The following is a 25504-nucleotide window of genomic DNA, read 5'->3' as shown; positions in this document are numbered from 1 at the left end:
ATATCTCTGCTCTAAGAAATCTAAAAAAAACTCCCTCTTATCTATTTCCTCTCTTTTTGGATTCTTCTCATGAAATAAATAATGAACACAAAAGAGAATTATATTTCCTAGAAGCAGGTATCCAGACATGTAGCAGCTAAAGGTAGACCTGAAGACAAAAATATTTGGGTCTTCTTGGTGCCAGTAGTGCTCAGTTCCTCCTCTTGTGTTTACCCTTACTTGTTATCCTGTCCACATGTGGAGCCACTTTAGAACTGTATGACAAAAAAGCTCAAGCTCATAGATATCTCTCAGTTACCCTGTGCCTAAGCAGAGTGAAGAAATAGCCTTTTTTTCCACCTCCCGTCTCTTATGGAAATGCTCATAGATATTGATATGAAATTATAGCAATCTGCTCTAGCCTGAATGGAGGGAAGACTAAAACACTATTTAAAAAAGAATGCCTTGGGGGAAGTTAGTGGCTCAGTGGGTAGAAATCCATGCTTGGACAAGGGAGATCCTGAGTTCAATTTTGGCCTCAGACACTTCCTAGATATGTGACCTTGGGCAAGTCACTCAATGTCCATTGCCTAACCCTTCCTATTCCTATATGTTAGAACTAATAGAAAGTCTCTAAAATGGAAAGTAAGGGTTAAAAAAAAAAAAAAAAAGAATGCCTCCCATTAAAGATCCTTAAAGGTCATGGCATTGGAGTGGAAATTTTTATAGATTCTACCAAACTGGAAAGGTTCTGTGCATGGACATGATAACTGACTATGTGTCTGTTGTCCAGGGGATAGTTTCATTAATCGTTGAGAGGCTCATCTCCAGAAGGCTGACCACCAATAGTTGAATGTTTTTGACCACAGCAACTATAGAAAAGCCATCTCTTACAATCTCTGATATCATTTAAAAAAAAAGTTGCTGTCTTTACTGGCTGAAGTAGAATCTCTATTGATGGGTCCTGACAGAACTTTTGAAGTATTAGAGGAAGTAGGAGTATGTGGTAGATCAGTGTAGCAAGACTGATCAAAAGGTCCTTTGATCATAACATGTAAGTAAGCAGCGGTTCTGCAGAAACATACAAATCACTTAAAACAATTAATTCTGTAGAAGACACAGTCACTTCTTGCCAATGGCTTCCTAGCAGAAATTGGTGATGACATCCCAGGAGGGTCTAGATTTGAATCCTGCTCTAACTCAGTTTACTCATTTGAAAAATTGCACTAGATGCTTCGGAAGGCATTTTTTTTTAGTCCTAACTCTATGAATCTCTGATCCCAAATGTTAACTTGCCTGCGTTTTCTGATGTTGCAGCCTTTGTTCTTTAGCACTAATTTCTGTGACTGGTTAACAATATTATATGGGGTAAATCATTAGCAAATCCAGAGGTCTGTGAGGCAGTACTCTTATACAAATGACCACTCCTAATGAGCTGCTGGATAGTCACATATCACAGACATTCATTTAGCTCATCCTTTATAAGAATAAAATTTATTTTTAAATAGATTACTGCAGCAAGCTGGAGCCAAATGAAAAATAGGAGACCACTCTTGCTATCTGTGTATATCTAAATTAAATAAGTAACATCATAGGGGCCCAGAATTTCAAATTTATAATGTCTAAACTTAGAGTTTTGATGTCTTTTTAAAAATATGTTCTGTTACTGTTATTCTAAAAGCATACATTATTGATTTATAGTTACTGTTTTTTCAATGAGAAAATGTTCTACTCAGATAAGAGGAAAAATTATCACGTTTATTTAAAACTGCATCCTGGTAAACCCCGAACTCAATTCTCCCTTTTGGATATAATGGGAAGCTGAATTACAGTTTCTCTCCACTCCTGAGTGGCATGGAAGGATATTTTTGATGTCTGTTCCTCTTTCCTCTTGTCTTCAGCTTGTGTATGTTTAGCATAATGCGTAAGGCTGAACATCTTCACCATTATCTAAAGAATGCTCATTTTTTAATCCACAAGAAATGAAAAGATTTTTGTCATAATTGGAACTATATAATTTTAATTTTATTCCAAATACAAAAATATGTGAATGAAATTGCATAGTAATTATTTGCCAGAATACAAAATATTGATTCCTGTTAGTAGTTGACTCTGCACCTCTCAATTTGGCCTCACCTTGGAATGGTATACACTTGATTCTTGATCATCCACACAGTGCCTGGCACATAGTAGATGTTTCATAATTCTTTGTTAACTGACTGACTGGGGTAAGAGAGGGAGGTAGAGATGTGGCCAATGTAAAACTTGAAATTGTCCAAAGAATGTGTATGTAGGGCCCTAGAGCTCCTTCAGGTTGAACGTTGATTTAAACTTAATCCCCCAATTTACAAGAAAGAAAACTAGCCACATTCAGAGGAAGAACTATGGGAGGAGAAACACAGAGGAAAAACAATTGCTTAAACACATGGACTGATGGGGATATTATTGGGAATGAAGACACTAAACGATAACTCTAGTCTAACTATCAATAATATGGAATCAAAACCCAGTGGAATTGCTAAGAGGGGCTAGGGAGATTTGGGGAGAGGGAAAGAACATGAAACATGTAACTATGGGAAAATACTCAAAATTAAAATAGAAATATTAAATGAATAAATAAATAAATGGATGAATAGGCAAATAAATAAGTAAATAAACTTAATCCCCCAGTTTAGCCACTGAGCCTCCTGTTTCTTCCTGGCTCCTGAGTCCACCTGGCTTCCTGGACGCTGCTCTGCTGACCCCTGATTTCCTCACCCCCTTTGCTTTATAGTACTTGTCATGACCTACTCTGGACCACCAGCAATATGCTTTTCTAGGGCTGAATTCTTTTGGGGCAGAGAATATAAAAACTTAGAAATAGAGAATATCCAGATTTAGAAACAACACTTCAAGGTCATTAAAATTGGGAAACACTGTGGGGTGGTAGAGAATACTGGGTTTGGAATATGATGGCTTGGGTTCAAGTCCTGAATCATTTACTTCCTTTGTGATTTGGGACAAATCACTTAACCACTCTGGGTTTCAGTTTTATTCTCTATAAAATGAGGGAACTGGACTAGATGACAACTGTTGTGAGGAAGATTTCTTTATTTAGGTTTGAAGCAGCACAGCTAATGGGCCTCAGGGTGGCTTTGAGGGTTCTCACAGTAATCCAAAGATGATCAGGATGCCAAGAGCCAAGGTGGTCCAAGATACCCAGATAGAGAAAGTGTGCTTGAGATGCTGTCCACCAGATCCCAAACTCCTCCTCCACTTGGTGCAGCTCTGCAGGTCTTGTCCACTTGCTGAAAGCCACCACCACTCCGGATCCCAGGGAAATCAGGATGCAGGGTGTCCTTAACTCTGAGATCTCCCAGGGCTAGCGACAGTCTGTGTCAACCACTAATGGAGTCTCTCTCAGAGCACAAGCCCTACTTCCTGCTCCTTCATTCCATCTTGGAATGCTCCAGCCCTTCCTGCTAGGTCCAACACTATTACTTAATTAATTACTAAATAAATCTTCCTCACAACACCTCTAAGGTCTCTTCCAATGCTATGATCCAATACAATGATGCAATGGTGCTGTTAAAGAAAAGCTCATTCTCAGCTGGTCAAAAAGGCCCTTGATGGTTGGTTTGACTTGTGGTGTGTGCTCCATCCAGATTATTACATAATTTATTAGCTAACAATACTTAACGACCTCTTTTCTCCAACCAAAGAACTTAAAGAAATGCACCTACATAAAGAGGGCAATTCTCATTATATCACAATAAAAATTGAACCTATTGAATAGGTATCTCCCTAAATTCACAATGCATCGTCCTGCCTTTATAGCATGAACCCTCAGAACATGATAGTGAATTAATATTATTGCTGCCCCAGGGAGATTTCACATAAAGGCCTTGGAGAAATAATGAGAAAGCTATTTTTTTTCAAGTTAAATCTAATTTTAAGATTTTTTCTTTATTATTGTTCTGACTTTTCAATTACCTAAGCCAAAGTAGGCCCAGGTGCTTGCACAACACAGCAAGGGAAAAAAATAGCTTGAAATCTCTGAAAGCCAATAATTTATCAAGATTTTCCTAGCTGTTGCTATGGTGATTAGACATGGGAGGATGACGTCATTTGCCTGGGCTACAGAAGAATTCCTCTTGATTCCCAGTTTCATCAGGGGAAATACTGCAGTTTTGACAATATTTCTGACTTCTAAAATATATCTAAGATAGTGGTTTTTTGTGCCATAAACATAGAATATATAAAGGGCATTTTCGACAGTAGAATGGAAGGAGGATAGGCTTTAGAGGCAGAAGACCTGGGTTCACATCCCATCTCTGCCACTCACTGTGTATTGGGGTTTGAACCCCAGTTTTCTCATCTGTAACATGAAGGAGTTGGACTCCATGACCTCTGAAGTTGTTTCTAATTCTAGATCGATAAGCCTGATTCTCTGCAAATTCTCCTAACTTCTCATATGATGATTATCATAGGATGCTGGACAATTGCTGAGATAATCTGGTGCCAGGAAGGCAGCTAGGTGGCTCAGTGGACAGAGAGTCAGGCTTGGAAATGAAAGGTCCTGGGTTCAACTCTGACCTCAGACCCTTACTAGCTGTGTGACCTCATTTGCCTAGCCCTAACCATTCTTCTGCTTTGGAACAAATACTTAGTATTGATTCTAAAACAGAAGGTAAGGCTTTGAGAGAGACAAAAGACAGATAGAGGGAAATAGAGAGACAGAGAATCTGGTTTATTTCCTCTCAATTAAGCCTACAGGGATAGAACATTCCCTTTTACCAAGTGATACAGGTAATATTGGGTCATATAGCTGATAAAATCCTGAGAAGTGGGGATTAGGACTCAAGATCAAATACCAATCCATCTTGCTCCATAGTACGGCCAATTCAAGGCAGAGAGTTAAGCAAGGGAAAATTGACTGTGTAAACTGTGAATTCATATAAATTAGGCAGCAAATTCAAAATAGAAAAAATAAGAACTGGAACTCTCTTTTAGGCATGAGTTAACAAGATTATCACCTATTTGTTGTTCAGTCATTTCAGTTGTGTCAGATTCTTTGTGAACCCATTTGATGGTCACACCTCATTGGTGACCACAGATATTAGAGTGGTTTATCATTTCCTTCTCTAGCTCATTTTACAGATGAGGAAACTAAGACAAGCCAGGGTTAAATGACTTGCCCAGGGTCACACAGCTAATAAGTGTCTAAACAGATTTGAACACAAGAAAATGAGTCTTTCTGACTTAGGGTCAGCAGTCTATGCCACCTAGCTGCCCCATTATCTGCCAGTACCCTTTCTTAAGTTCACTAGATCATTATGTACCCTTCCTCTGTTTTAGCTGTGTAGACCTGGCCTTAGTTTGATTTTGGAAAGCTTGTCTAACCTCTAGCTGTCTACTTCTTTAACTATTTAATATGAATTAAGATACCTATTATTTGATATGAGTCAATGGAAGACAGTGCAATTCATTTTTCACATGTTTTTTTCATAGTTGACATCTTATTGAAGATATTGAGACCTGAGATCAGTCGTAAGGCATTTCAGTGAGATCTGTGGCTGTTTAAAAGAGAATAAGCTACCAATCTATAGGGGGAAAAGAAACCCAAGACTATAAAATGCTCCTTGTCCAAGACTATGGCATGCATTTGAATGGAAAGTCCAGTGTGTGTGTGTGTGTGTGTGTGTGTGTGTGTGTGTGTAAATACATTGCAGATAGATAATGACTGAATCCAAAATTGAATAAGAAGAAAAGATTTGAGAAATCTCATTAACCTTTTCAGGATTCCAAGCTACTCTGTCCTGGAAGTGTGCATTTTAATGACAGCATCCCCTTGGGTGCATACTATATAACTGTGAATCAGAAATATTTCAGAAGAATCAAAATTGTAGGTGAATTAAATGGTAGCAGGTGGTAGCAGATTTCCAGGGATGTGAAAAGTAGTATATGAGTCATTTTTAATGGTACTCATTTTGCTAAAGTAGGAGAAAATTGAGTCTTGAATAGGAGATCTTGAGTCTTTCCTTATTACTTCCCCAGTTATTAAATAAACAAAGAGTAAGGCCTCCATCGTGGAAAGGATAAATTCTCTGTGGAAATTTTACAGGAGGAAAAACTCTACAAGAATTACATAGAATAAGAAGCACTGAAAATAGCAGAAGCTTATGCAGAAAACATATAGGCAAACCAGTGAATATGACCCATGAAACCCATTTATTAAAATAAATGGCCCAAAATGAGTTATTTCTAAAGCACGTTGCAAATCTTGAAGGGCTATATAAAGTGCTATTATTTTTTAACTAGTTCTCATTCATTTAAGTAACATTCATTACCAAGATGCAAATCATTTCATAATGAATAATTAACAATACTCATTAGAGTTCTTTCCCAAAGTCATATTTATGTCCATAGTTTCAGAACAATTAAATGATTTTAAGAAAATAATTTGTTTTAGCTTTCCACAGTTTATTTCTCTAGGATAGTAGCAACTTATAAATATTTATTATTAATCAAGAATTTTTAAAATAGGTAATAAATTCATGTATTGATTATATTCCAAACAAAACATACTAAGATCTTTCCTGTGCCTATACTGACCCTTTCAAGGAAACAGAGAATGATGAAATAGCTGCTTTTCATTCAGAGATCTAGAAATTTGTAAATGTAGGTTTTTCTCAAAATTGTAATTACATTTTGAATGTAATTATTTAATTAAATGTATTTATTCTACCTCCTTATTGGTTGTCTATAGAGGAAAAAAGCAAATACCTACTTGCTTAAGTTTGAACATTTTTTTCTTGTTTCAAGCATATGTTGAATTTACACACATTGAACTATACACTTTTATAAGCATTTTAATTCATATGCGAAATCTTTTTATCATCTTTATGTTCTAGAAAATATTGTGAGTGTTTTAACTAAGCCACTGAAAGCAGACTGCCAGTGCTATCTATCAACCTGTCTCCTATCTTTCCATTTATCATCTTTCTTTTTTCTTTTGTGTAGGTTATTCAACAAAGAAATGAAGAATGTGACCATACACAATTTTTAATTGAAGAAAAGGAATCTAAGGAAGAAGATTTTTATGAAGATCTTGACAGATTTGAAGAAAATGGTACCCAGGAATCCCGCATCAGCCCTTATACTTTCTGCAAAGCTTTTCCTTTTCATATAATATTTGACAGGGATCTAGTAGTAACTCAATGTGGAAATGCCATATACAGAGTGCTTCCCCAGGTAAAATTATATCATTCTTTCACAGTGCCAGAGGATTTAAAGATCAAATGTTTCCTTCTAACATTTTTGTTCTTGAGCAAATTTTGTGGTGCTTTATGACATAAACTTTTTTTTTTTATAAATACATAAGGCATGTGCTTTGAAGTACGCTGTTCTCCCTTATCAGTTTATTCTCATTTAACAACTCCTCCCCAATATCTATTTAACTTTTCCATTTGAATAGTCTATTAAGACAATGAAAAAGTGAAGCGATAGTGAATAATTTTAATTATTAGAGAGAATGATACTCAAATAATAAATTCCTTTGAGACAGATACTTTATTTTTTTAAAAAACCCTTACCTTCCATCTTAGAATCAATACTGTGTATTGGTCCTAAGGCAGAAGAGTGGTAAGGGCTAGGCAATGGAGGTCAAGTGACTTTCCCAGGGTCACACAGCTAGGAAGTGTCTGAGGTCAGATTTAAACCCAGGACTTCCTGTCTTTGGGTCTGGCTCTCAATCCACTGAGCCACCCAGCTACTCCCTGAGACAGATGATTTAAAACAAAATCTCAGGCTATTCTAGCAAGAGAATGAAGAATATTGAGGAAAGTAGTATAAAATAACAAGAGCAAAATACAAATTACCTTGGGTAGTGTGGAAACAGAAGCAAATCTAACAAAGCTCGCTGAAAGCTTTCTTCAGGATGCTGTTTCCGGTTTTTTTACTTTCTTCTTGCCCTGGTTTCCTGTAGATTCATTGGCATTGGTAAAATCCCAGCTTATCCACTTTAAAAACTGATTGCCATAATTGGATACCAAATTGTCCAATTTGCTGAACAATCAAAGTTAGCATTGGTTACTGATAAGAAAGACTAGTGGTTCCCCAACTCTGTTATTTTCATCAGAGATCCAAGGATAATTAACATAGTCAAGAAAGAGATCATCTAAAATTTGTTATGTATATTGTTAAAATTATGTTAAAATCTAGCTTAAAATGGAAAGCACTAAAATGCCCAGCTGACTGATTAAAAGGACAATTTTCATTCATTTTGAAGTAAATTATTTGTTAATAGAAATGATCCCAATTCTATTTGGTTCTAAACATTTTGACTCCAAGCTTATCAAATTATTGTGTTGGTTCAGAATCTGGCCCATTGAGTTTTTCTGGTTTGGGTTTTTAATTCCAGGAAAATCTAGCCTAGGAGTGATAAAGTGGCTAAGAACTAATATACTAAAGGTTAAGTAATGTGATGATTTCTGATTTTAGAAAACGTTTCTCTTACATTATTTGAGTGCCATTTTCTTTCCCTCCTGCATTTTAGCTTCAGCCTGGAAATTGCAGTCTATTATCCGTCTTCTCTCTGGTTCGTCCTCATATTGATATCAGTTTCCACGGGATCCTCTCACATATCAACACTGTATTTGTCTTGAGAAGCAAGGTAATCAAAATATCATATTGGTTAAAATAAAGAAGTGTGATAAATAACAAACTAAAAGTTGTTGGGAAGGAAAAGCAGAAGTCATTATATGCCAGGAAATGGGTACTATAGAGTTGGAAAAGCAATACCCAACAGTATTAAATTTGTATTGGTATTGCTCACCTACATGATAGATACTAAATCCCATTGGTAAGAAATCTTCTCTACTCTCAAATAAACTTGGTTTATAAAAAGTAAATTTTATTAGAACTTTATAATTTTTGTCACAGCTACTTTTCTTCATAATGAATATTGAACAGGAAATTTTTCTGTGTGCAGGTTGTATCATTCCCTTGCTTCCTTCTCTCCCTCACAACCCCAAGTAGAATTTAAGTTCTTTGATGGCTGCTCTTTTATTTGTTTTTGTATCCCCATTCTCCAGCACAATGCCCTTTGTGTAATAAATGCTAAATAAATCTGTGTGTATAACATCACAGGATCATAGATTTTAGAACTAGAAAAGACCTCAAAGTTAGTTTATTATACTCTTTCTTTAAGAAATTAAGGCCCAGAGATGTTGAACTGAATTAAATTGAATTGAATTGAATTGAATTGAATTTTTTTCTTGGCATTCTGTTTTTGCTTTTTATAAAAACAAATTGATTTTAAAAATCAATTAGCCTGTTATTTTCCTAACTGGATTCTTTGTTATCAATTTCTTTTTGGAGACAAGGCAGGGAAAGTATTGAAACTTCCAGTCTGTTCTTAAGATACAATATAACATTCAGTTTCTCTTCCCAGAAGGGGTTGGTTTTCCAAAATACCTGTCATGTTCTCATGAATACTTACATATAGGAAGAATATATACTCCCTCGATTTTCTGTAGTATCCCTCCAAATGCACTGACGAATGGCCATTAGTTATGAATTTGGGGCTTACAGTCAGGTGGCCCCCAAAAGAGGTATAATGAAGAAGTGAAGAGCCAGAGTTGAACAATATACATGTTTTCTCTGGAATACTCTCGTTTCTGTCTCATCTAGCCAAAATATTTCATCAGAGGTCTTTAGCAATGTGTGCTTAAGGTATGTACAGCTTCTCCCATTTCTGATTGCCCATATGAAACAAGGAAGGCTGCTGGCTTGCTCTGTGGTGCGGCCCGGCATGAATCTGGTTGTACTAAAGAATGAGTGCCAACGGAGAGATTTTGGTCTTTCTCATCTGAGAGATAGCATAGCTGAATGATCTTGCACTCATGAAAGAGAAAATTAACCAAATCACCTTCAAAATGTGTCTAGTAGCACTGTGGTTAGTCGAATGCAAAATTTAAGAATGCAAAACCAAAAGCAAAACCAAAAAGCAAACTTCGAAACCCTCACCTAACTGATATTCTTTTAAACATTATACATTTATATGAGAAATACTCTCCTTTGGATCTTCTGAAAGGATGGTTAAATATAGGTGCCCCGGGGAGAGCTGGATTAATGTGAACTAATATAATAGTCTTCGTTTGCTTCCTGAAGGAAGGATTATTGGATGTGGAGAAGCTGGAGTGTGAAGATGAGCTGACTGGGACTGAGATCAGTTGCTTACGCCTCAAGGGGCAAATGATCTACTTACCTGAAGCAGAGAGCATTCTTTTCCTGTGTTCTCCAAGGTATTACAACAAATCATTGTCATTTGGTTGCCTGAAGCAAAGTTGGACTCTTCCTTTTTATCCAGTTCAATACAATGTCATTAGTATGTGCCCTCACACTCTGAAATTAATATTACGTATTTATGACTTTTTAAAGATACTCCTACAATTATGAAACTCAGTATCTAAATTTATTGCACTAAAAAGAAATCATCTTAAATATGGTTTATTTTCTGTATCTTAATAGTTGTGGCATGGGACTTAGATTTTTAGATTTGTGAAAAACTCCTTCCCCCACCTGATACCGGCATCAGGAAAGTTAGCTTAAAGAAAAGTAAAGTCATAAAGCAATTATGGTGTTTGTATTATATATACATATGCATATACCTATGCAAATGCAAGGAACTTGAATGCCCAACAGGCATAGATTTCTTGCTAGGAACAAGTTAGTTTAGCTTCTAGTACAGTCATTTTTCAGTCATGTCCACTCTTGTGCCCCCATTTGGAATTCTCTTAGCAAAAATACAAGAGTTATGTGTCATTTCTTTCTCCAGGTCATTTAACAGAGGAAAAAACTGAGGAAAACAGAGTTCAGTGACTTGTCCAAGGTCACACAGCTAGTAAATGTCTTGAGGCCAGATTGGAATTCAGGAAGCTGACTCTTCCTGACACCTAGCTCAGCCCTCTGTCCACTGTACCACCTACCTGCCTATTAAAATATCTAGACCAATTTTAATACACAGGATTTCAGGAAACAAATAGTTTTAAATTTTAAAAAAATTCAGTGCCTTATACAGCATCGAAATTTCCATAGAATTGAAATTCAGTTAAAATAATTATTTGGGATAGGTATTTGGGATACATCTAATTTGTTTACAAATATCAATGGGAGATATGTCAATTTTAAAGTTTACTTTCTTAGTTAATTTGGAGGAATTTATGAAACTTTCCTAATAAAAATAATGACTATGTAGCAGTATTCATGTTTTCTTTTGTTTTTTGCCATTAAGTTTTTTAGGGGATACTTGATGCAAATGCAATTATTTTACTCAGTAAAAATTTATACAACTTAATATACAACAGGTGAAAATATTTTGGGGAAAGAGGGTTAAAGACATGATTTTGAAATGACTTTTTGGCTAATGAAACATCCTTTTATATAAGATTCCTTATAATGTTCCTACTAAATATTGTAATTTATGTAATATATCATATCATTTTAAAATTACTTTTAATTTTTATGAACTTGAAGATACCAAACATGTTCTATTCCCTATCTAAAGAATGGAAAAAAGGGAACTAAAGCATCCTCTTTCAACATAACTTTTGTTGTGTTTACAAGATAGGATAGATCAATTTTGCATTATAAAGGTTCTCTAAAATGTTCAGGTCTTTTTCTAAATTGGCTTTCTCATCTTTTGTCTAAACTTGCGGTAAAAACATATGACATATAACCAAAACTCCTCAGAAAAGCAAGGATAAAGAAACATAATATATTCATTTGTAATTAAGGACTAGCAAAGTTAATTTCTCTTCAATAGAATTTTCTAGATGACCAACATATCTTTAGGAAAATTTGACCAAATAACAGAAAAATCTACTTTCTTCTCCATGAGAGCTCCTAAAAGTCCATAGGGACTTCGGGATGCTTCTAAGCCATAATATTTTTAAAATAAAGATACATGAAAATAAAAATGGCACTCCTCAAAATGTGACAAAAGTTTGATTTTGTATTAAATGTGGCAAAACTTTTGATTTTTGATTTGTTTACTATAATAAATGCTTTTTTAAAAACAAACTTACCTTGTCTGTATTAATTGGTTCAATCCTAAGGCAGAAGAGAGGTAAAAGTGGTCAGCTGGAGTTAAGTAACTTGTCCAGGATCACACAGCTAGAAAGTATGAGATCAGATTTAAACCTAGGACCTCCCATCTCTAATGTAGTGCAAATAGGGTGCACCAGCCCTTGTCATGAAAATCTGATTTTAGTGTAACTCCACAGTTGAAATAAATTAAACACACAAATATTCTCATCCTATAATCCAACAGATTGTTCATGAATAAGTTTGATGCCCACTTTGAGCTTGAGGCTCAGCTGAAGTTGTCCTCTGGCATTTGATTAAGAACCTTCACGTAGAAGATGTTTAATAAATCTTTGTTTATTTAGATTGGCAATGACCTTTGATATCCTTCCCTCTAAGACCTTCCTCTCCCACATCTCAGTGGTAGGAATACGAGCTGGTTAATTTGGGACTAATCTGTGATGCTTTCCTTTTGTGATAGTGTGATGAATCTGGATGACCTAACGAGGAGAGGTCTCTATTTGAGTGACATCCCTCTGCACGATGCCACCCGTGATCTGGTTCTTTTGGGAGAACAGTTCCGAGAGGAGTATAAGCTGACACAAGAACTGGAAATCCTCACAGACAGACTACAGCTCACTCTGAGAGCTCTGGAAGATGAAAAGAAAAAGACAGACACGTAAGAAAGAGTTCATGTTTGGGGACAGCTAGGTAGATCAATGGATGGAGAACCAAGCCTGGAGGTAGGAGATCTGGGGTTGAAATCTGTTCTCTGACATGTCCTAGCTGTGTGACCCTGGGCAAATCACTTCCCCCCCTTGCCTAGTCCTTACCACTTCTCTGCCTTGAAAGCAAAACATAGTATTGATCCTAACACAGAAAGTAAATGTTAAAAAAAAAAAAAAAGCAGGGGAAGGCATAACCATTATACATTGCAGGTGTTGCCTGTATCATATCACCTGCCTTCTTGGGAGGAGTAGAAGGGAGGGATAAAATGAAGGAGGGATAAAAATGAAAATTAAATTAAATTTTAAAGAAATTAACTGTTGACTTGAGAAGCAAGTACAAGGTACGTAACTTTGAAGTGTCCCCCTTAAAATGAGATGAAATTTTCTAATTTTTATTTACAAAGTTAGAACATATATGGAATAACGCTGAAGACGGTTGTTTGTTTTTTTAAGTGAACGCATTTCTTTAGGAATAGTGTTAAAAGGAAGGTGATTGGCAAAAACATCAGCCAGAAGATTCATTAGGCTGAACAAGATACAGGCACCTGGAGTCGGGACGTCAGAGTTTTATTTTCTGTGGAATATTTGTAGATATCCAACAGTCTAAAACACTGAGGGACAGTAAGACATTGTTAAGGTCAGCTGGGTGGTACAGTGGATACAGTGCCTGATATGGAGTCCAGAAGACTCCTTTTCCTGAATTCAAATCTTGTCTCAGACATTTATAAGCTGTGTTGTCATAGGAAAATCACTTTACCTTTTAGCTTCGGTTTCTTCATCTATCAGATGAGGTTGAAGAAGGAAATGGCAAAGCACTGTACTATCTTTGCCAAGAAACTCCAAGTGGGTCAAAAAGAATTGGACATGACTAATATAACTGAACAACAACAAATGGCGTTGTACAGAGAGAAAGTTGGCATTAGAGTCAGAAAGCAGTAGGTTCATGTCCCTCTGTACCATATCCTGCCAGCATACACCTCAGGAAATCACTGAAGATCTCAGGGACCCAGGAAAATCATTTAGGCTACAAGTTGCAGAAATAGTTCTCAGTGGAGGGAGTTTTACTCATCAGGAGTTCCCTATCCCAATAAAATTCTAGTTCCTGACCAAAAAACTGAATAAAAATATTAAACAGATCAAGAAAATTCTGAGAAAGCCAAAGGAGTAGAACCAGGAGAACACTGTACACAGAGACTGATACATCATGGCATAATCAAATGAAATGGACTTTTATACTAGCAGTAATGCAATGACCCAGGACAATCCAGTGGAATTTAGGAGAAAGAACGCTATCCACATCCAGAGAAAGAACTGTGAGAGCAGAAATGCATTAGAAAAATATATAATCATATGGAAATAGGTCTTGATCGATGGTACATGTTAAAACCAGTGGAAATGTGCATCGGCTTTGGGGGGGTGGATTTTGGGGGGGTGAAGGGGAAAGTAAGAACATGAATCATGTAACCATGGAAAATTTTTCTAAAATATAAAATTAAAAAAAATATAAAAATAAAAATATATGATTGACCATGTAGGGATCTGATTAGAGTTTTGATGTTAAAGATTCACTCTACTGCAAATACATCTCAGTGAATTGAGAGCCAGGCCTAGACATGGGAGGTCCTAGGTTCAAATCTTGCCTCAGACACTTCCCAGCTATGTGACCTTGAGCAAGTCACTTTACCCCCATTGCCTATCCCTTACCACTCAAAAAGGTAAAGGTTTTTAAAAATAAAATGAGAGAGAGAGAGAGAGAGAGAGAGAGAGAGAGAGAGAGAGAGAGAGAGAGAACACCTTAGCTTCCATCTAGAAGTAATACCATTTTTAAGGCAGAAGCGTAATAGAAGCTGGGTCATTGGAGTTAAGTGACTCACTCAGAGTCATATAGCTATGAAGTGTCTGAGGCCAGATTTGAACCCAAGGTTCTCCCAACTCCAGATCTGGCTCTCTTGCCACTGAACTACATAACTGTCCCCTTAGCAAAACATTCAATAGCCTGGGTAATAGGTAAAAACATCTTTTTGTAGATTTGATATGGCTAAATCTTGCTGAACAGAAGTATCAAGGAAGAAATTATTTTCATATGCTTCATTTTACCAACATGAAAACTAGATATTTATTATGCCTCTTTTCAGCTATTTGCTAATTTCTTTCTATAAGTATTTAAAAAAAAAAAAGATTAGAAAAGTGAGAACTCTAAACCAGTCCATGGAAGCATGAGCTATCTAATACTTTTAGTGTCTCACTTTTTGTGGGGTTCATTAACTCAATTTGAACATAGTGTTGATAAGAGTAAAATCTTGCATTAAATATCTGTGTGACATGGGTCAATGGGGATATGATAGAGGATGTAGACTTTAAGAGATCACCCTAATGCAAATATTAATAATATGGAAATGGGTCTTGATCAATGACACATGTAAAACCCAGTGGAATTGCTCATTGCTACGGGAGGTAGGTAGGAGGAGGGGAGGGAAAGAACATGAATCATGGAACCATGGAAAAATATTTTTAATTAATTAAAGGTTTTTGGGGTTGAAAAAATAAATGTCTGTGTGGGTCAGTTGAGGTGATTTGTATAGATCAGGACAAATTTGTTACCTTATTGAAAAAAAAAAAAGTAATGCCTTACTGGTTATATGTCAAATTCATGGGTGAAATGGCCCATTATTATGCCACTAGTAGGCACACACCAAAGACTAACGCTCAGAATCTATGAAGAGTAAGTTCCAACTAGTAAATACTCTTCTCAGATCACCAAATAAGAGGATATCCATCATCCAACCATGCCTCAATTTGGTAAATGTTACTCTCTGACCATGCAGAAAGAGCATGCAATTTTGCTTATCAGTCCAAGATAAAAATAATAAAAGTGCCCCTTTTAGATGGTAGATACATCCATAAAGTGTCTATGCTGTCTATGATGGGAAGTCTCCTAATCCTCCTTCTGCCATTTTGTCTTCTCAGGCTGGATGTCTGCTTTTATTCATTACAGAACAATGAAAGTAGGGGGTGGGCAGGAAAACCCAGAAGGTGACCTTGTCTGGCCCTAAATATATTGGACCCTCATCTTTATATTTTTTCCTTAAGGAAAGAGGAGGATGTGTGTTTTTTTTCTTTTTGTTCAAAGCATTTGTGAAAGTGAGTAAAATGTACTACTTAAAATCACTTTCCTCTATGCTCCTCATACTTTATATAACTATAATGTTATTAAAACTACAAATATTTCTCTAGATGATAATTCCATTCCATTAATCTACTCTTTAATAATTAAAATGTTATCAGGAATTCTAAATATTTCTTCCAATTTACCATGATTAAAATATGTCCAGTTAAATAGAAATGAAGCAACTTTGAAAACTCAATTTCTCCTTTTAGGTTTTTAATCCAATTTGACAATTGCTTTTGGATACAGAGCAGCAAAAGTAAGAAAGTGTTGCATTTTCTTTGGAATCAGAACTGAGATTATTATATATTATGTATCCTTAACCCCAGGATTATGAAGTTTTTTTGTATCATGGATCCCTTTGGCAGTCTGTGGGCCCCTTCTTAAACTGATACTTTTAAATGAATAAAAGAAAATACAAAGGAAAGCAATTGTTTTGAAATATAATTCTTAAGTTTTTTTAAAGTTCACAGACCGCAGGCCAAGAATCCCTGCCTTAACATGGCTTTCTTTTGTCACTAGTCCAGATTGGTTCAGCAGTTCCTATGCTGTTCCTGCCCAAACTCCCTCACAGTGGCACTTTCCTGTTCTACTTCTGTATAATCTCTACAAATAAAATAGCATTTCCTCCAAATTATCCACCTCATTTCACCCACTTTTTCTTTGTAATGGAGAAGTATAACTAAAGGAATTAGTGCCTTTGGTGTCATTGAGATATTGATAGTTTTTCAAGTCCCAGTTACAAGAGGCTTGCTTGTTTTATTTTGTTTGTATTATAATGTCACAGGAGAAGCCGCAAGGAGAGTTGTGGTTTCCATTTGTTGCCTTTACCATAAAATGTGAGGTCAAAAGTAGTCAAATGGCCAAATCTGAAGATTTTTTTCTTTGTTCTTACCTAAAAAATGTATGTAAAATAAGTAGATAAGGCACTTGTAAAAACAAACCCTTACCTTCTGTCTTAGAATCAATACTAAATATCAGTTCCAAGGCAGAAAAATGGTAAGGGCGAGGCAGTTGGGGTTAAGTGACTTGCCCAGGGTCACATAACTAGGAAGTGTCCAAGGCCAGGACTATTTTTTAATGGTCTTATAAGAAAGTCAAACTTAAAAGGGTCTTTGATCAAATGGACTGTAGAGATGAGTTGGCATAGTAGTATGGTTTCTTCAGCTCTCGTTCACATTCTGGCTTTGTTTCTTTATTCATACAGGTTATTATATTCTGTCCTTCCACCTTCAGTTGCTAATGAGCTGAGACATAAACGTCCAGTGCCTGCCAAGAGGTATGACAATGTCACTATCCTATTCAGCGGAATTGTGGGATTCAATGCCTTCTGCAGCAAGCATGCATCTGGAGAAGGAGCAATGAAGATCGTCAATCTTCTAAATGACCTCTACACCAGATTCGACATACTGACTGATTCACGAAAAAATCCATTTGTCTATAAGGTAAATAAATTGTCATTTCAGATTTTAGACTTCGGGAAGTTTTTATTCCATGAAATTTCTCTGCAGTCTTCATCATCATCATCATCATCTTCATCATCATCATCACAAATCCATGATTAACTGAAGAGGCACTTAGCCTTATGTTTCGAAACTTTTCCTTCCTTGTAACCCAAAATGAATGTTTTGTAGTGTGATTTCACTGAAAGAATTATCATTTCATTGAGAGCGATGTGATTTCAATGAAAACAGCTTGAAGCCATTGAATAATTTCCTTAGTTGAAATGGTAATGTTCAATTGTTCACTCACTCTTAGGGTTAGAGAGCTATGTAAGGTGTTGATTACATTTGGAATAAACAGGGCATCCATCCTGAAGAATTCACAAAGACATTTTTACTCAGCTTTTCTCACTAAGAGAACCCCAGAGCAGGGGAGGAGGTGATAGAAGGCTCACATTTGCCTTCAGATAACATCAGCTCGAGCATAAATATTTATGTATTCCTGTACTCTATTACGACTAGAAACAAATAAAATGTTGGAAAAAATTAAGTCAGCCGGATCTTTCTCCATAAAGTCAGGAATGTTAACCAAAGCATTCTCAGACCTTTGGTATAATGTAAGCTCTTCAAAAACTGTTTACTTTACATGATCTGTTTGGGTTTACAAAGCTTAGCACCTGGTGGCCACATTATTTAAAAAAAAAAAAAAGATTAATGATAGTGATAAACCATATACCAAACCACTATTCAGTGACTAACTTGCCCTCATTCTCACCCTGAGATTCTCTGCCTTTGATTCAGAAAGGAGTACGTGGATGGTGGATTTTGCTGCAGTTGTTTTGAGAGTTAGCAAAGTAATTTTTAAAAATTGTTTTCCATTCTTATTCAGATAGCCATTTCTCACTATTGCTCAATCACATCCTAATAGAACTCCCACTGTAACAAAGAAAAATGGTTAAACAATACACACACACACACACACACACACACACACACACACACACACATCTGCATACACAATATCCGCACTTATTGTAAACGATAAATGTAGTCCCATTGGAGAATGAAGGAGTGTTTCATTGCATGTTTTCTGGAACCAACCATTGGTCATTTAGTCTGAGATCATCTGATTCTTCATATTTTTCTTTTTGACACATTTTTATAGTCATTTTGGTGTTATCCTCCTAAATTGGCTTTTTTTGTTGTTCTGCATTTATTCATACAAGCCTTTGCAAGTTTTTCTGAATTCCTCAAAATACATAAACATTCCATACTAAAGTTGATTCAGCTATTCCTCAATCAGTAGACACCACAGAGGTGTTTCTTGAAGAAAATTAACATTGTTCTTGGGCTACCTGTATCAGCAGCATAAATGATGCTTCTGGTATGTGTGAATGTCACAAAGTCACAGCAAAGATTCAGCCTACTAACGTTTGACTGTCTCAGAATTTTCAACAAATGGAGGACAGAAAAAACTTAAAACCACTAGAAAACTTGGATGGTGGTTTACAGGAAGGGAAGACAATATCAACATTAATTTTCCTGGTACCAATAATGCTCTATGTTCCCTGTTAGGTGGAGACTGTCGGTGATAAATATATGACTGTGAGTGGCTTGCCAGAGCCTTGTATCCACCATGCCCGCTCCATTTGCCACTTGGCCCTTGACATGATGGAAATAGCTGGCCAGGTTCAGGTAGATGGAGAATCTGTGCAGGTTAGTAAATACTGAACAGACTTAGCAGTGCATGTATACAAGTATGTAAATGGATTTTGAGATTTGAGACATATTTCATGCCTTTATCTTAATATACTACTTTGTATGAAAGTGAAAATTTCTAGAACTAACTCTCTCCTCTCAAGGTATGATGGATATTTCCTTGATGGAATACATATTTAACACTCTATGGAAGATTATATAAAGACTAGATGAGCCTTTTTTTGCTCGAAGATGGATCTCTTAATTAATTGCTGTAGGGAACTCTTAGTATGGAAACTTCTACCATTCTATAACTGAAAAGCATATCTCTAATGTAGGGTCTTGGGGGGTTTCCTGATGCACTGAGACTTCTGCATGGTCACTTAGCTAAAATGTATCAAAGGCTAAACTTGAATCCAGTTCTTTCTCCCTCAAAGCTGGCACTCTATCCAGCATATTATGTTGCCTCTTAGATGAGACCTTCTGCCTCATTTTTGTCTAGTAGTCCTAAGACTATTCTCATTCCGCCTGAGCCACTATTATCCCATTCCAATTTTTTCTGTGATTGTTAACTGACATTCTATCACTGATTTAAATGACTTTACAAGTAAATTTACAAGTAAATAACTTTGCAAGTAAAAATAACTCAACAAGTAACACTTTACAAGTAAATACCAACATCATGTAATGGATGCCTAGCATATGGATAGCCTGACATAGTAGATAAGAGATGTGGAACTGGAGTCAGAGAGTTCTGAATTCCTATCTTAAACTAGGTCACCCTAGACTAGTCACTTAATTTTTTTGAGCCTCTTGTTTCTCATTTATAAAATGTGTATGGTAAGAATGTCTGCCTCACAGGGGATTGTGAGGCCCAACTCAGGTAAGGGACATGTGTATTATTAGTCAGACAACGATGAGTTTCTTACTTTATTTTATTTTTTTAAGACGAGATCATGAGTGGGACTATAGGCTTTAGCTCTCACTTACCATGTGAGCCAGTATTTAATGTGTGCTATGGCCTCTAATCCAACTAATGGGTTAGAAGCATGCCACATTTTCAGGAAAAACTGCATGGGCATACTTTAAATGACATATGTGTACATGTATGTAAATATATGTATACATGTATGTTTATTATTATGTTATAATATGGATTATAATAAATATTGTATATTATATAAATTATGGTATGACATTACATATATTATCATATGATGTATAATATATTATTATATTGTATATAATATGCTATATCTTATATCTCATAATATTACATGATATTATAATATCTTATATAGTATATTATCTATTATCTCATAATATATCTTATATATTATAATATTGCATGTAATATTCATATGTAATTTAGACATACACACATAGATATTTTTGTAGATAATGGAGCAGGATAATTATAACATTGTCCCACTTGTATATGACTGCTGTACTTTGTTTACTTCTCTACATTTGAAAAAGTATACAACAGAAGGTGCGTAAAATGTAGATATTAACATAGCTGAACATAGAATTTTACATCTGTAAGGGTTCTTAGAGGTTATCATATTTGGACGATGAGGAGACTGAGGCCCAATGAGGTCAGTGACCTACTTATTCCATGACTAGTAGAGTAGAAGCAGATGGAAACCACTTCCTCGGGCTGCCTGGTTCAGAACTTTCAGTTGTATTGGGTTATGTGACCAATTTTACTTTAACTTTGCAGTAGAAACAAACAAAAAATGACCCCCAAGACTCTACTAGAAGCCTACTCGTGTGTGTTTATGTTTCGTTAAAGTCACTGAGAGAACATTTGTTTTTTCAGTTTAAAAACAACAAAATAGCACTTCTGGTGAGGTTCCCATAAGAACTTGAGATTTAGAGCTGGAGAGACGTTAGAATTATCATCATCGGTTTCAAATTTTACAAATAGAGGAACTGAGACCCAGAGGAAAAGGTTGGTGACTTGTTGATGGTCCTTTGTGCAGTAAGTAGCAGAATCAAGATTCCAACCCACTTCCTCTAATTCCAAATGCAGAACCATTTCCACTATAAAAAGCTTCCTCTCCAGTGTCCCTTGTTTTTAGTCCTGTTGTACATAAAAAAAAAATTTTTTTTTAAGACTTTCTTTGATCCATGGAATTCAGAATCTGTTGTCCTATAATTTTCAGGGAAAGGATTTGCTCCAACCAGAAGCTGCATCATGAAAACATTATTAAACCTTGGGTATGAGCGCGTATGCTATACAAACAGCACATCAGTGCAGAAGGTATTGGTGTCACTGAGTTACTATTACTAAAATTATTAAGAGGATCACTTTATTTCTGCAGATAACAATTGGAATCCATACTGGAGAGGTAGTGACTGGTGTCATAGGCCAGAGGATGCCTCGATACTGCCTCTTTGGGAACACTGTTAACCTTACAAGCAGGACAGAAACCACAGGAGAAAAGGGGAAGATCAATGTGTCCGAGTACACCTATCGGTAAGGGAAAACTGCTTCTTTACCAGAATTAAAGAAAAAAACAGCTCTCCCTGAACCTGCCTCACAAAATGCAAGTTTCACAGTTAATCTTAATATCCGTTCCATCGTGCCCTGGCATTTGTTATGGTCTTTTGTTCTGAGAAGGTTTGATCTTTATTTTCAAGACTCACCTCATGGCCATGGCAATGTCCAAGATGGCCAGAGCATGATGATCCTGAGTGGTCTTCTGCAATGGCGTTTAATGTGTGCTGTAGATGGTACCAATTAATGGGTCAAAGGTGTGCCATATTTTCAGGAAAAATTGTATGTGCATCTTATCCTCCTTCTATTCCAGATGTCTTATGACACCAGATAATTCAGACCCACAGTTTCATCTGGAACACAGAGGACCAGTATCCATGAAGGGTAAAAAAGAGCCAATGCAAGTTTGGTTTCTATCCAGAAAAAGTACAGAGGATGAGGTAAGAAAGAAGTAATGCCTTTTTTTAAGGGCATAATTATAAAGTTTAATTGAAGTCATCAGAAATCTTTTTTTTTTTATTTTTGGAGAAAAAAAGTATTCCCAAAGATATTAGCCATTAATTAAGTAAAACAAGGGGAAGTTAAAATGCAGGGCTAACCTCATCAAATGGTACTCATTCTAGGGCTAGTGGCTTTTACCTAGCAATGAAAATCAAAGTTGAAGGCATCTACACTTTCAGTTACTGCCCCATTTCAACCTTGCTCCTTTCCCTTTCTCTCTGGACTCTGGTGAGGGACCTCTCACCTCACTTGGGAACAATGGTCCTCCGACCCACTGATATTACTTTTTCTGCCAGTAGTTTTCTTGATGGGTTCATGAAAACTAATCTGTTCCAAAGACAATATGAGAGCTACATCTAGTCAACTTTCAAATCAAGGTCCAGGGTTGAGAGGCAGGAATGAATTTAGGTCACTTTAAGTGCCTCCTTGAGAAAGAAATAATTCCCACTTTACTCTTTAGAAAGCTCTTAAAAGATAACCAGAACCTCTAGTCCTGGAACTTCTTTTTTTTCAGACCTTGACCTTCTGTCTTAGAATCGAATCGATACTAAGTATTGGTTCCAAGGCAGAAGAGCAATAAAGGCTAGGCAATGGGGCTGAAGTGACTTGCCCTAATACAGCCAGGAAACTGAGATCAAATTTGAACCCAGGACCTCCCCTCTGTAGACCTGTCACTCTGTCCACTGAATCACCTAGCTGCCCCTACTTTACCTTTTTAGAGTCCTAGAACATCCCAGTGGTCTCGGGCTCAGAAGATTCTCTAATGCAGGTCTATCTAACATCCCAAAGATGATCCTTAGAGCCCTGGATTTCCAGAATAGGTCTAAGATTTATCAGTTGCATTCTGGTAAATGTTTAACAACTAAAAAAAAAAATGAGTGTGTGCATGTGTGTGTACATATATGTGTGTGTGGTTTTTTAATATATTTTTAAACATTTAAAACATTTATATATAAACATATATTATGTTGGTAATATGTATTAGTACATATATGTGTGGTTTATGTGAACACACACAAAATATCTTTTAAAATTTAATCTACATCCATCACTTTCTTAAGTCCAATCAACCAAACACTAAATCAAGCCCTGATTTATAGCATTTCCTAATTTCCAACATATGAATGCTCACACTGAAAATTTAACTATCAGTTCTTTGGAGCTAAATTGAACTGAGCCCAGCCTGTTCCCAAGCTGCTTGCTTCACTGTCTGTATACCCACTAAAGCGCTTTAACATACATGCCAAGCCTACTGCTAAGCCAGGAATGCTTTCAACAGTGTATTGGATATGCTGTGCCCCCTTTGATGTATTAGCTTCTGGACTGTGGGTTAAACTCTTTGATTATATTTCTTGTGTGTTTATGCATTCTCTCCAAAAAATGCTTTTAGTATTTAAGTCTAAGAGAAAATGGATGCCAAGTTAAAAAATATTTATCTATATCTTTTTTTTGCTGCTTTATTAATATAGCTGTGGGGTAAACGTGCATGTTTGAAAAAGAAGTAGAACTAGTGAGTAGTGCTGGAATTGGAGTCAGGAAGACCTGGGGTTGAATCCCATTTTGGACATTTAATAGCTGTAGGACTGTGGCCGAGTATATTTAAGCCTCGGTTTTCTCAGTTTAAAATGAGGATCTTAATATCGGCAGTACCTATCCCATAGGACTTTAGGAGGATTCAGTGAAAGGGATTTTTTTTTAAACTTAAAAGCACTACATAAAATTAGCTATTGTGTTTTTCAGGAGACTGCTAGATAGCTCAGAAGATAGACCTGGAGTCAGGGGTTCAAATCTGGTCTCACATACTTACAATCTGTGTGACTCTGGGCAAGTCACTTCACTTCTCTTTGCCTTAATCCACTGGAGAAGGAAATGGCAAAACACAGCAGTATCTTTGCTAAGAAAACCTCAGGGACAGTGTGGTTCAAGGGGCACAAAGAGTAAGGAATGATGGAACAAGCATTTTTCTTAAACAGCTTTATATATCAAATTTAAAAAGGCTTTAAAATCATGGGCTCTGATCATATTTTTCCATAAAAATACTGTATGATAATTGGAGGTGTTCATCACTATGATTGTTGTGATAAGCAGCTGAACTGATTAATTTGATCAAGAGTTAGGAGAGTCAGAATCCTAGAGTGAAAGGACCACTAGATTTGAAGTCCAAAGACCTTGCACTGGAATCTAAAACTGAAATCCAGTTTTTGTTTTGTTTTGGTTTTTGTTCTGCCATTTACTGTGTGCTTTGGGGCAAGTAAGAATTTCTGAAATTGATTTAGCTTCTTCATTTGTTTAAATTTAGAGGGCTGGCAGAAACTCATGATGAAAAATGTCATCTGCCTTCAGAAGAAGATAAGAGTCTCAATGCAGACCAAAACATATTATATTTCACTTTCTTCCATCTTTTTTCCTTTGAAATTCTTCTACAATATGATTAATATGGAAAAAAGTTTTACATGATTGCACATCAAAAATCTATATCAGATTGCCTGCCATCTCAGGGAAGCTGGATAAGTGACAGAGTATAAAAGAGGGAAAAAATTTGGAACTCAAAATTTAAAAAAAATGTAAAAAATCATTTATATGTGCAATTGGGGAAAAATCAAATATTATTTTAAAACAACTAGAGAGTTGAACTTGTTCATTTCTAAAGTTCTTTCCACTTTTAAATATAAAATTCTGTGATATGCCTGCCTGAATCTTTTAGAGCATCAATCCTTATCTATGCATGTTCCTCATTTTTATGGTCATACCTAACCCATGAAATTTTTAAAAATACAAAATGTTCTTCAGTCTTTACTATTAATGGAAAGGAAAAAAAATAGAGACTTGTTTCTATTTAAATCAAATTGTCCAAACAAATTTGTTTACTGCCATAAACTAAGGCTTTCTCTCTTTAATTTTATTTTAAGGAAACAAAACAAGATGAGAGCTGAAGAAAGGGACAAGAAGAAAGTTGGAAGATGAGGGTCTTCTGTCCCTTGATACCAACCCAGCCCAGTAGCAGTGATTCTATGTGGCTATATATTTTGCTTCATCTCTTTCAATGACTCCATTCTTTGTCCACAGGTGTATACATTATATATATATATATATATATATATACATATATATATATATAAAATGTATACATAGTCTTCTTCTGTTTGCCTCTAGCCTCTCTAAGCTCATATTTCAGTTCTGCTTTGAATATTGCTGTGCTTTCAGTGTGGATATATTCTTAGCTCCTGCTCTGTGGATGATGTGAACTTTTCTGCATTCTAAACCTCATGACCTGCTGAATAGCATTTGGCAATATGTCTGTGTACCAAAGTTGATCACTTCCATTTGGTGCTCTGCACACATATTTTTTCAGCAAGATCTACTAAATGTAGCTCTTTGTCATGCTGGTATTTATCATTATAGAATCCATTCGACCACCATC

General features: G+C 36.0%; 1 protein-coding gene across 1 annotated transcript in view; it reads left to right on the top strand.

Annotated features, from left to right (window-relative positions):
• Positions 1 to 25135, top strand: part of GUCY1B1 (guanylate cyclase 1 soluble subunit beta 1) — a 38436-nt gene extending 13301 nt beyond the window's left edge. Inside the window, exons 3-11 of the mRNA XM_044680729.1 lie at positions 6982 to 7212; positions 8516 to 8632; positions 10132 to 10265; positions 12527 to 12724; positions 17147 to 17384; positions 18957 to 19097; positions 21407 to 21561; positions 21896 to 22022; positions 24993 to 25135. Of these exons, the coding sequence (XP_044536664.1) occupies positions 6982 to 7212; positions 8516 to 8632; positions 10132 to 10265; positions 12527 to 12724; positions 17147 to 17384; positions 18957 to 19097; positions 21407 to 21561; positions 21896 to 22022; positions 24993 to 25016 (1365 nt within the window). The 3' untranslated portion in view covers positions 25017 to 25135. The remainder of the gene's footprint in view (positions 1 to 6981; positions 7213 to 8515; positions 8633 to 10131; positions 10266 to 12526; positions 12725 to 17146; positions 17385 to 18956; positions 19098 to 21406; positions 21562 to 21895; positions 22023 to 24992) is intronic.
• Positions 25136 to 25504: the final 369 nt, after the last annotated feature.

Source organism: Gracilinanus agilis, chromosome 6 (genome assembly GCF_016433145.1).
Source record: "Gracilinanus agilis isolate LMUSP501 chromosome 6, AgileGrace, whole genome shotgun sequence".
NCBI lineage: Eukaryota > Metazoa > Chordata > Mammalia > Didelphimorphia > Didelphidae > Gracilinanus > Gracilinanus agilis.
This window is presented reverse-complemented; position numbering and strand designations above follow the sequence as displayed.